Source organism: Hippocampus comes, unplaced genomic scaffold (assembly GCF_001891065.2).
Source record: "Hippocampus comes isolate QL1 unplaced genomic scaffold, H_comes_QL1_v1.1 scaffold180, whole genome shotgun sequence".
NCBI lineage: Eukaryota > Metazoa > Chordata > Actinopteri > Syngnathiformes > Syngnathidae > Hippocampus > Hippocampus comes.
In genome coordinates this window covers 1,002,075-1,013,769 of record NW_017805076.1, presented here as the reverse complement: position 1 = coordinate 1,013,769, position 11,695 = coordinate 1,002,075, and the positions used below count along the sequence as shown (strand labels likewise).

The 11,695-nt window shown below is 40.7% G+C and overlaps 1 protein-coding gene across 4 annotated transcripts in view; it reads left to right on the top strand.

The window, feature by feature from the left end:
* The first annotated feature begins 401 nt into the window (after positions 1-401).
* ciapin1 (cytokine induced apoptosis inhibitor 1) overlaps positions 402-11,695 on the top strand; it is a 25,040-nt gene continuing 13,746 nt past the window's right edge. For 2 of the 4 annotated variants that reach the window (XM_019865274.1, XM_019865271.1), the window contains exons 1-2: positions 9,994-10,189; positions 10,273-10,416. In XM_019865274.1, coding sequence (XP_019720833.1) covers positions 10,033-10,189; positions 10,273-10,416 — 301 coding nt within the window. In that variant the 5' untranslated portion in view covers positions 9,994-10,032. Of the gene's footprint in view, positions 428-710; positions 844-923; positions 973-7,373; positions 7,537-7,619; positions 7,764-9,993; positions 10,190-10,272; positions 10,417-11,695 lie in introns of those variants that run through there. The other 2 variants (XM_019865272.1, XM_019865273.1) reach the window with 2 other exon arrangements.

Here is an 11,695-nt window from a genome sequence, read left to right as displayed (position 1 = left end):
TACGGTGGATTTTTATTAATAAAAATATTATATTGATCTTGCAGCGAAAAACAAGTAAAATATATTTCTGTTTGCCTGTCTTCGTCCGTCCGCGCGAGTGCGTGTGTGTTATGTACACATTTCCTTTTATTTGTTGCTCGCTACACGATGTTCATTCGAGAACGAATCTCATCACAGCACCTACTCAGCACGTAAAACCACAACTTCTCACTGACCAACCGATCTCTCGCTCTGTCTTTCTCTCTCTCTCTCGACCAAGACGATCTGATCTATGTCTCTATTTCTATTGGACCAAGATGTTCTGAAAGTGTTGCAATGGCTTTCAATATTTTCTGTTGTTTTGTCCTTGCTTCTGTGCCGCAGGTTAACAAACATGGCCGATCTACTGCGCATGCGCGAGCAGCAGTGATGGGAATTCCGGCTCTTTTCAGAGAACTGGCCCTTATGGCTCGGCTCACTGAAAAGAACCAGCTCATTTGGCTCTCTGACACACATTACTGTGTGTGTGTGTGTGTGTGTGCGTGTGTGTGTGTGTGTGTGTGTGTGTGTGTGTGTGTGTGTTCCCCGTAGAGCTACAAAAAATACAAAGTACAAAAAAACCTTATTAGGGCCCCAGGGCACACAGACAAATATTTGCGCTAAGGGATCACAATGTTCACTCAGCCTACCATGCATGTTTTTGGTGTGTGGTAGGAAACCGGAGTAGGAGAAAACCCACGCAGGGACGCGAAGGACACGCAAACTTCACACAGGAAGCACCCAAAAAGGAGCGTGATCTCGTCGTTCACTTCAAGGAGCCGAGTCAAAGAGCTGTTTCGTTTGCAACCGGCACATGACTAGGGAGCAGCTCGTACAAGGGTATTGGTAGAGGAACCCTCGCGATGCTTTGTGTTTCGTTTTCAACCGACAAGTGACTAACGAGCTGATGGTGCGGAAATCTTGTTAGTTCGAATTAGAGACTTCGAAACCAACGTAAGTCACAGCGTGCCAACGTATCTGTTTAAATTCATACCAGTCACCAGGTTTTTAATAACTCTATAGGATTTACTAGTAACCCCCTACATTGCCTTATGAATTTGTCTTGCACTGCCTCCGGTCTTTTTGTGAACCATGCGGCTTGACTGTGTCAAAACAAAGCGAAATAGTGTGTTACATAAGTTTGTTGTAGGTGACATGACGCAGTAGGAAATATTGAATGAGTAACTGGTGGCAGCAGAGTTAGTTAACCTTGTGTGAGATCAGCGAATATGCTGCGTTTGTTAGAATTTTATGTTGGTTACTGTTTGAAAGATAATTACGATACTCTCAGCTAATTTAGCATAACGACACTAAATCGTCACATTGCTCGTGAATGGCTGTGTTCGTAATCACCTCTTATCCACAATTATGAAGTTGTCATTTGAAAATGTGATCACTTGTAGAGATGACTAGAAATAAAGTCTTACCAACATTTTTTCCTGACATGCGCGGTTAAGTCGTTGATGCTAATTATAGTAACAAGTCCCGCTTTAGTTGGTTGAACATTGGCACATATTTGATAGTTCTGGACTTAAGATATGTTCAAAATTTCTTTGTGACGAGAAAAACAGTTTGCAACCATTCAACAATCGTTTGCAACCTTCTAGGAACCCAGACGAAAAAACATTTGCTCCGTGCACGCACGCGCATACACACGCACGCGCATACACACGCACGCACACACACGCACGCACACACACACACGCATTTTGTAGCAAATAGTCCAAACTTTGTTGTATTTTGTCAAATACCTGTACTGTATGCTGCAGTTTTTGGGCAATATATTGTTGCACTTTGTTGCTTGTGTTGTCACACATGTTAACATACTTGGACGTACATACAGGACATACACCATACTTGTTTCACTGTTCTCATTTAAAAAAAAGTATGGTAACACTGCTTTTGTTCTGTTGATGTTTGGTATGGACTGTCAACATATACAGTTTTTTATATGTACTGTATCTTGTGCTGACCGGGCCCACCTGTCAAATTTAGAAATCAATGTGGGCCCGAGCCAAAAAGTTTGCCCACCCCTGGTTTAGGGGGTTGCATATGCGGTTGTGATGAATACTTTTCTCAGCTTGCCATTAGCTTGATTCAAAAATCAACGTCGTGTTAAGACACCCTGAGATTGCAAAAACCTGGGGACACCACTGCAGTAATCCAAGTTCTTCTTTTGCTTGTCTTCAGTTTGCCAGCTTTCATGTGCATCATCCTTAGAAGAGGCTTCCTTCTGGCACAAAAGCCATGGATAAGAAGCAGAACTATGCCTATTTTCAAAATGTTCTGGATGTGGTGTTGAGCACCGGAAGCAGACAGGAAAGGCGGTGCCTTGGTTTCAACTCTCAGTCTTAAAGGAAAAAGCCTCTTTTCACGGGTAGTTACCAGTAAATGTACAGTAAAGTCTAATTTCTATGCCATTTGTTCCAAAAATTCTCTCTGCAATTGCAGATTTTTTTTCAGAATAATACATCTCATGACAGGTAAATCTCTCAAGGTTTTTTTGACTGTGAGACATATTTTTGATCCAAATTTTGGTTTAACTCTAATTGTACAACGGTTCTAACATCACAGTAACCAGTATTGGTTGGTAATCTCCAACTATACTCACCTGTGTCACTGACATCAAGCCTGATAACTTGAGAGCGGATGTCAGCTTCTCAGCAGTCCTCACACTCTGTGCGTCAACTCCTGAAGCAAAACGAGAGAGAATCTGAATACATTGAGAATGGGAAACTGATCGCACACATCAAAATAAGTGAATCCATTTTATAAATGGGGTAGTTGTCATTTGTTTTCTTTTTGATATTTATTGTCAATTAGGGATGCGTGAGTATCGATACCAGGCATAGGTACTGTATTGGGCCGATACTAGCCATGGTGTTGACAACTTGCCAAGTCTGCTGATTCTAGTCACCATTACTTGTGCCTATTACGATTTACAAACCCAATTCCAATGAATTTGGCTCGTTGTGTTATACATAAAAACAGAATACAGTGATCCTCACTATATCGCGCCTTCATTTATCGCGGCTTCATGTGCTCCTGAGTTCATGTTGGTGATCAGTTTGAATCCATTGTTATTTATTGATTTTATCTACTGGTAATTTTATTTTTCAGTATCGTATGGTTTGACATGGTCCGTCAAAAAATATTTATCGTTAATTTAAGGATTTAATTTTACTTTTGAACCACACACACACACACACACACACACACTAATCTGCAATCGCAGAGAGAATTTTTGGAACAAATGGTATAGAAATTAGACTTTACTGTACATTTACTGGTAACTACCCGTGAAAAGAGGCTTTTTCCTTTCAGGCTGAGAGTTGAAACCAAGGCGGTGCTTTCCTGTCTGCTTCCGGTGCTCAACATCACATCCAGAACATTTTGAAAATAGGCATAGTTCTGCTTCTTATCCATGGCTTTTGTGCCAGAAGGAAGCCTCTTCTAAGGATGATGCACATGAAAGCTGGCAAACTGAAGACAAGCAAAAGAAGAACTTGGATTACTGCAGTGGTTCTCAAATAGTGGGGTGCGTCCATTTGCAATCTCAGGGTGTCTTAACACGACGTTGATTTTTGAATCAAGCTAATGGCAAGCTGAGAAAAGTATTCATCACAACCGCATATGCAACCCTTTTTTACTGTCCTAGAATAACGTGCAATTGCACCTCGACTACGTTAGGGGGCAGTGCCGCTCACCTTGGCAGAGTGGGCAGGGAGCATTTGCTCGGTGTTTTGTTCGCACTGAGCATGCGCGCTTTGCACACGGCATGGAGTATGAGTAGGAAGTGTTGACACAATTGGGTTTGTAAATCGTAATAGCCACAAGTAATGGTGACTAGAATCAGCAGACTTGGCAAGTTGTCAACACCATGGCTAGTATCGGCCCAATACAGTACCTATGCCTGGTATCGATACTCACGCATCCCTAATTGACAATAAATATCAAAAAGAAAACAAATGACAACTACCCCATTTATAAAATGGATTCACTTATTTTGATGTGTGCGATCAGTTTCCCATTCTCAATGTATTCAGATTCTCTCTCGTTTTGCTTCAGGAGTTGACGCACAGAGTGTGAGGACTGCTGAGAAGCTGACGTCCGCTCTCAAGTTATCAGGCTTGATGTCAGTGACACAGGTGAGTATAGTAGGAGATTACCAACCAATACTGGTTACTGTGATGTTAGAACCGTTGTACAATTAGAGTTAAACCAAAATTTGGATCAAAAATATGTCTCACAGTCAAAAAAACCTTGAGAGATTTACCTGTCATGAGATGTATTATTCTGAAAAAAAATCTGCAATTGCAGAGAGAATTTTTGGAACAAATGGTATAGAAATTAGACTTTACTGTACATTTACTGGTAACTACCCGTGAAAAGAGGCTTTTTCCTTTCAGGCTGAGAGTTGAAACCAAGGCGGTGCTTTCCTGTCTGCTTCCGGTGCTCAACATCACATCCAGAACATTTTGAAAATAGGCATTGTTCTGCTTCTTATCCATGGTTTTTGTGCCAGAAGGAAGCCTCTTCTAAGGATGATGCACATGAAAGCTGGCAAACTGAAGACAAGCAAAAGAAGAACTTGGATTACTGGAACCATGTCCCCAGGTTTTTGCAATCTCAGGGTGTCTTAACACGACGTTGATTTTTGAATCAAGCTAATGGCAAGCTGAGAAAAGTATTCATCACAACCGCATATGCAACCCCCTAAACCAGGGGTGGGCAAACTTTTTGGCTCGGGGGCCACATTGATTTCTAAATTTGACAGGTGGGCCGGGTCAGCACAAGATACAGTACATATAAAAAACTGTATATGTTGACAGTCCATACCAAATATCAACAGAACAAAAGCATTAAAGTATTACCATACTTTTTTAAAATGAGAACAGTGAAACAAGTATGGTATATGTCCTGTATGAACGTCCAAGTATGTTAACAACATGTGTGACAACACAAGCAACAAAGTGCAACAATATATTGCCCAAAAACTGCAGCATACAGAACAGGTACATGACAAAATAAAACAAAGTTAGGACTATTTGCTACAAAATGAGACAAGTAAAAGACCTGGTGGCTTTCTTTCCACTCCCTCACTGTCTCGAACTTGACCTCCCCTCGATCACCACACAAGACAGCGTTGCTCAGTTGATGTCGTGCAACGAACTTTTGAACCCAGCCACGGGACGCTTCGAAGTCTTCGATGCCCATAGCGCTATGGAACTCGATTGCTCTCTTATTCGCGGTCCAGTTTGCGGTTTTGCAGTTTTTAGCACGATAACAGTCAAACCATTCCAAGAAACGTTTATTTACTCGACTGTCCGTCGAGCTGCACGCAATTCACTCCAAGCATGGAAATTGCCAGAATCGGACTGAGTAAGAATCGCATCCTTGGTTTTCAAAGTCTCGAAGATTTGAGTCTTTCCGACTTTATGCGGATTTGGTGGATTTCCGGCGTGCTCGTTTATGGGCTGAGGAATGACCACACGCACGCGTCTATGGTGTCAGTGACACAGAAAAGTGTAACAAATAGCATAATCTAATGCAGCATACATCAAGACAATTATTCTTGACAGAGCTCTGCGTCATCAACTGTTCCTAACCGCGAGGGTCGCGAGGCAGAGTGACAAAGACGCCTTTCCCTTGACCCACCTTTAATACAATTCAAAAAAGGGTGTGCCTATCTTTGTGTGTGTGTGTGTGTGTGTGTGTCAGGGGTGGGCAAACTTTTTAGCTCGGGGGCCACATTGATTTCTAAATTTGACAGGTGGGCCGGGTCAGCACAAGATACAGTACATATAAAAAACTGTATATGTTGACAGTCCATACCAAATATCAACAGAACAAAAGCATTAAAGTATTACCATACTTTTTTAAAATGAGAACAGTGAAACAAGTATGGTATATGTCCTGTATGAACGTCCAAGTATGTTAACAACATGTGTGACAACACAAGCAACAAAGTGCAACAATATATTGCCCAAAAACTGCAGCATACAGTACAGGTATTTGACAAAATACAACAAAGTATGGACTATTTGCCACAAAATGAGATGAGTAAAAGACCTGGTGGCTTTCTTTCCATTCACTCACTGTCTCAAACTTGACCTCCCCTCGATCACCACATAAGACAGTGTTGCTCAGCTGATGTCGTGCAACAAACTTTTGAAGCCAGCCACGGGACGCTTCGAAGCCCATCGCGCTATGGAACTCGCTTCCTCTCTTATTAGCGGTCCAGTTTGCGTAAATTTTTTAGCACAATAACAGTCAAACCATTCCAGGAAATGTTCATTTACTCGACTGTCTGTTGAGCCGCAAGCAATTCACTCTGAGCATGGAAATAGCCAGAATCGGACTGAGCAAGAATCGCTTCCTCGTTTTTCAAAGTCTCGTAGATTTGAGTCTTTCAGACTCCCAAGCGTCTCCTGAATGTTTCGTACTTTGTAACCCGCTTCGTTTAATCAGATACAATTCACTTTCTCTTCCGCGGCCATTACTGTTCCTCTTCCACTTAGACACGCTCACAGTTCAGTGAGATACAGTGCCGTGAAAAAATATTTGCCCCCTTTCCTCATTACCAATTTTAATATCACATAGATACAACCCAAGAAAATACAAAATGCAGTGTTGAAATGACAATTCAATATATTAAGGCACCCCCCCAAAAAAAAAAACCTTTCTGCCCCTCTGCGAAAAAGTAATTGCCCCCTGAACCTATTAATGGGTTGCGCCAACCTTGGTAGCAATAACTGAAATCAGGCATTTGCAAATAACTGGTGAGGAGTCTTTCACATCCCTGTGGAGGAATTTTGGATTTTTGGTTGAATTGCTTCAACCCCGCCATATTGAAGGGTTTTCTCGCATGAACTGCCCGTTTTAGGTCACAACACAGCATCTCAGTCAGATTCAAATCTAGACTTTGACTTGGCCACTCCAAAGCCTGCATGCATGTACAGCACAAACGTTCAAATGTTCAGCTGAATAAAAAGGCCACTAAGCTAAATTTTATTCTTCCAAAGTTTATTCGGCATTACATTAAATGGAATAAGGCTGCAATTAATCATTATTTTAATAATCGATTAATCTGTTGATCATTTTGTTTGTTGATGAATGAATTAATCAGATTAAGAAAAACAAGTTTTAATATCTATTTGTTTGTTTAAAAACAGGACATTACTTCGAATTGACAGTTCAGAAAATGAAAAATAATTACAATTATCATAAATGATTCAGTTATAATCGATTAGCTGTCGATGAGTCATGACAAAACCTACCAATGAATCAACTTGACCATTTAATGATGTTTTTATTGTCAGTATAAATCAATTTGAAGGGAATCTTCCTTCCAGGTGATCATGGCGGACCTTGGTATCAAAATGGGGGATAAGGTGCTGTTGGTTTGGACTCAGCCATCATCCCCTACCACTCTAAAACACTTTGCAGAGGATCTGAGGGCCATTGTAGGTGCAAATGGTAGCGTTTCAGTGGAAAATATGGAAATGTTCTTGCTGTGTAAGTATAACCTACAGTATGACTCTATTTTTGTCTGATTGTCATGTCACTCATAAGTTGAACATTTACCTTCTTCTCCTTAGCCTCCTATGCTGAATCCTCATTTGACTGGGTGCTCTCTTGCCTTCTGTCGGACAGCTTTTCCATCCACACTTCAGAGAATCTGGCAGAGATGGCCAGAGTACTCAAACCTGGTGGGAAGCTAGTTCTGGATGAACCCGTTACAGGTTAGATGCATTTCTCATGGTCTGCATTAAAATATAAGTATATCAATGTACAGTGGGGGAAGTAATTACTGTATTTGATCCCCATGTTGGATTGCTTATTGATTAGTAATACAGTAGTAGGTACAATATGAGTCAAAATGCATAAAAATATATTTGAGATAATTATGTACATACCGTATTGGCCCGAATATAAGACGGTGTTTTTTGCACTGAAATAAGACTGAAAAAGTGGGGGTCGTCTTATATTCGGCGTCTAGACATTATACCCATTCACGACGCTAAATGGCGCCAGATATTATTGAAGCGAATGCTGAACTTGACTCCCTGGGCCAAAGTGAACCCATCACGAAGAATAAAAATAAAAATAGCGGTAGCACGAAGAAGAAAAATAAAAATAGTGGTAATAAAGAAAAGAGAATACAATAATAGAAGCAGGGATGAGATTTTTCCGCTTTTTGGCGGAATTCCGCTTTTTTTCCAGTCAAAATGGACCTATTTTATATTGTTCCAAATCCGTAAAAAAATTCTGGGGGCGAGGGGCAGGGTCAGGGCTTGTCTTCGGCAGATTCGGGGCTCGTAATGTTTACAAGCAACGTTTGCAAGCATCCATTTTGAATCCTGTTTTCCAGGGGTGGGCAAACTTTTTGGCTCGGGGGCCACATTGATTTCTAAATTTGACAGGTGGGCCGGGTCAGCACAAGATACAGTACATATAAAAAACTGTATATGTTGACAGTCCATACCAAATATCAACAGAACAAAAGCATTAAAGTATTACCATACTTTTTTAAAATGAGAACAGTGAAACAAGTATGGTATATGTCCTGTATGAACGTCCAAGTATGTTAACAACATGTGTGACAACACAAGCAACAAAGTGCAACAATATATTGCCCAAAAACTGCAGCATACAGTACAGGTATTTGACAAAATACAACAAAGTATGGACTATTTGCCACAAAATGAGATGAGTAAAAGACCTGGTGGCTTTCTTTCCATTCACTCACTGTCTCAAACTTGACCTCCCCTCGATCACCACATAAGACAGTGTTGCTCAGCTGATGTCGTGCAACAAACTTTTGAAGCCAGCCACGGGACGCTTCGAAGCCCATCGCGCTATGGAACTCGCTTCCTCTCTTATTAGCGGTCCAGTTTGCGTAAATTTTTTAGCACAATAACAGTCAAACCATTCCAGGAAATGTTCATTTACTCGACTGTCTGTTGAGCCGCAAGCAATTCACTCTGAGCATGGAAATAGCCAGAATCGGACTGAGCAAGAATCGCTTCCTCGTTTTTCAAAGTCTCGTAGATTTGAGTCTTTCAGACTCCCAAGCGTCTCCTGAATGTTTCGTACTTTGTAACCCGCTTCGTTTAATCAGATACAATTCACTTTCTCTTCCGCGGCCATTACTGTTCCTCTTCCACTTAGACACGCTCACAGTTCAGTGAGATACAGTGCCGTGAAAAAATATTTGCCCCCTTTCCTCATTACCAATTTTAATATCACATAGATACAACCCAAGAAAATACAAAATGCAGTGTTGAAATGACAATTCAATATATTAAGGCACCCCCCCAAAAAAAAAAACCTTTCTGCCCCTCTGCGAAAAAGTAATTGCCCCCTGAACCTATTAATGGGTTGCGCCAACCTTGGTAGCAATAACTGAAATCAGGCATTTGCAAATAACTGGTGAGGAGTCTTTCACATCCCTGTGGAGGAATTTTGGATTTTTGGTTGAATTGCTTCAACCCCGCCATATTGAAGGGTTTTCTCGCATGAACTGCCCGTTTTAGGTCACAACACAGCATCTCAGTCAGATTCAAATCTAGACTTTGACTTGGCCACTCCAAAGCCTGCATGCATGTACAGCACAAACGTTCAAATGTTCAGCTGAATAAAAAGGCCACTAAGCTAAATTTTATTCTTCCAAAGTTTATTCGGCATTACATTAAATGGAATAAGGCTGCAATTAATCATTATTTTAATAATCGATTAATCTGTTGATCATTTTGTTTGTTGATGAATGAATTAATCAGATTAAGAAAAACAAGTTTTAATATCTATTTGTTTGTTTAAAAACAGGACATTACTTCGAATTGACAGTTCAGAAAATGAAAAATAATTACAATTATCATAAATGATTCAGTTATAATTGATTAGCTGTCGATGAGTCATGACAAAACCTACCAATGAATCAACTTGACCATTTAATGATGTTTTTATTGTCAATATAAATCAATTTGAAGGGAATCTTCCTTCCAGGTGATCATGGCGGACCTTGGTATCAAAATGGGGGATAAGGTGCTGTTGGTTTGGACTCAGCCATCATCACCTACCACTCTAAAACACTTTGCAGAGGATCTGAGGGCCATTGTAGGTGCAAATGGTAGCGTTTCAGTGGAAAATATGGAAATGTTCTTGCTGTGTAAGTATAACCTACAGTATGACTCTATTTTTGTCTGATTGTCATGTCACTCATAAGTTGAACATTTACCTTCTTCTCCTTAGCCTCCTATGCTGAATCCTCATTTGACTGGGTGCTCTCTTGCCTTCTGTCGGACAGCTTTTCCATCCACACTTCAGAGAATCTGGCAGAGATGGCCAGAGTACTCAAACCTGGTGGGAAGCTAGTTCTGGATGAACCCGTTACAGGTTAGATGCATTTCTCATGGTCTGCATTAAAATATAAGTATATCAATGTACAGTGGGGGAAGTAATTACTGTATTTGATCCCCATGTTGGATTGCTTATTGATTAGTAATACAGTAGTAGGTACAATATGAGTCAAAATGCATAAAAATATATTTGAGATAATTATGTAAATACCGTATTGGCCCGAATATAAGACGGTGTTTTTTGCACTGAAATAAGACTGAAAAAGTGGGGGTCGTCTTATATTCGGCGTCTAGACATTATACCCATTCACGACGCTAAATGGCGCCAGATATTATTGAAGCGAATGCTGAACTTGACTCCCTGGGCCAAAGTGAACCCATCACGAAGAATAAAAATAAAAATAGCGGTAGCACGAAGAAGAAAAATAAAAATAGTGGTAATAAAGAAAAGAGAATACAATAATAGAAGCAGGGATGAGATTTTTCCGCTTTTTGGCGGAATTCCGCTTTTTTTCCAGTCAAAATGGACCTATTTTATATTGTTCCAAATCCGTAAAAAAATTCTGGGGGCGAGGGGCAGGGTCAGGGCTTGTCTTCGGCAGATTCGGGGCTCGTAATGTTTACAAGCAACGTTTGCAAGCATCCATTTTGAATCCTGTTTTTTATCGCGAAGCGTTAGTTTGTCGTTACTTCCTATATGGGCTAAAACCAATGTCTTACTTGTTGTGATTGGTCACTATATCGGGAAATGCAAATCACAACCAATCTGTGTTCGCCATCCTAAACCCCTTTCTCGCGAATGCCGAATGTTATCGAGACACGTGACGAAGCTAAAGTGCGTCAGATAGATGCGGATCTGAAAAACACGTTTCGATGGGACTGGTGGGATAGAACTAGCTGACGGTGTCCCCAGTAGGAAACAGTAAAGAAGAACCATTGTGCTTGTGTCGGATTTCGTGAAAAAGCTCGATGTCGCCGGTAAAGCTCTGTGTACAGTGTGTGACGATGTCATTCGATACGGATCGAGAGGATGGAAAGCTTTACAGAGTCATGCAACCTCGGTGAAACACTGAAAAGACATTTCTTCTGAAAAGTAACTACTCGATGCTCCAGGCTGTCGCAAAGCGCTTGAGGTGCTTTTCGACAGCCTGGAGCATGTGTAAAAACAAGAGGAGTTGGCTAAAAAGAGAGTGGAAAAAGACAGAGAGGACAGATAAGCTTTTAGCGCTTGCTAAAAAGCTTAAAATGAAGAGAAAATAAAGTATTCTACCTCATGAAACTGTATTTTGTTGTATATACTGTAAATAGACATCCAC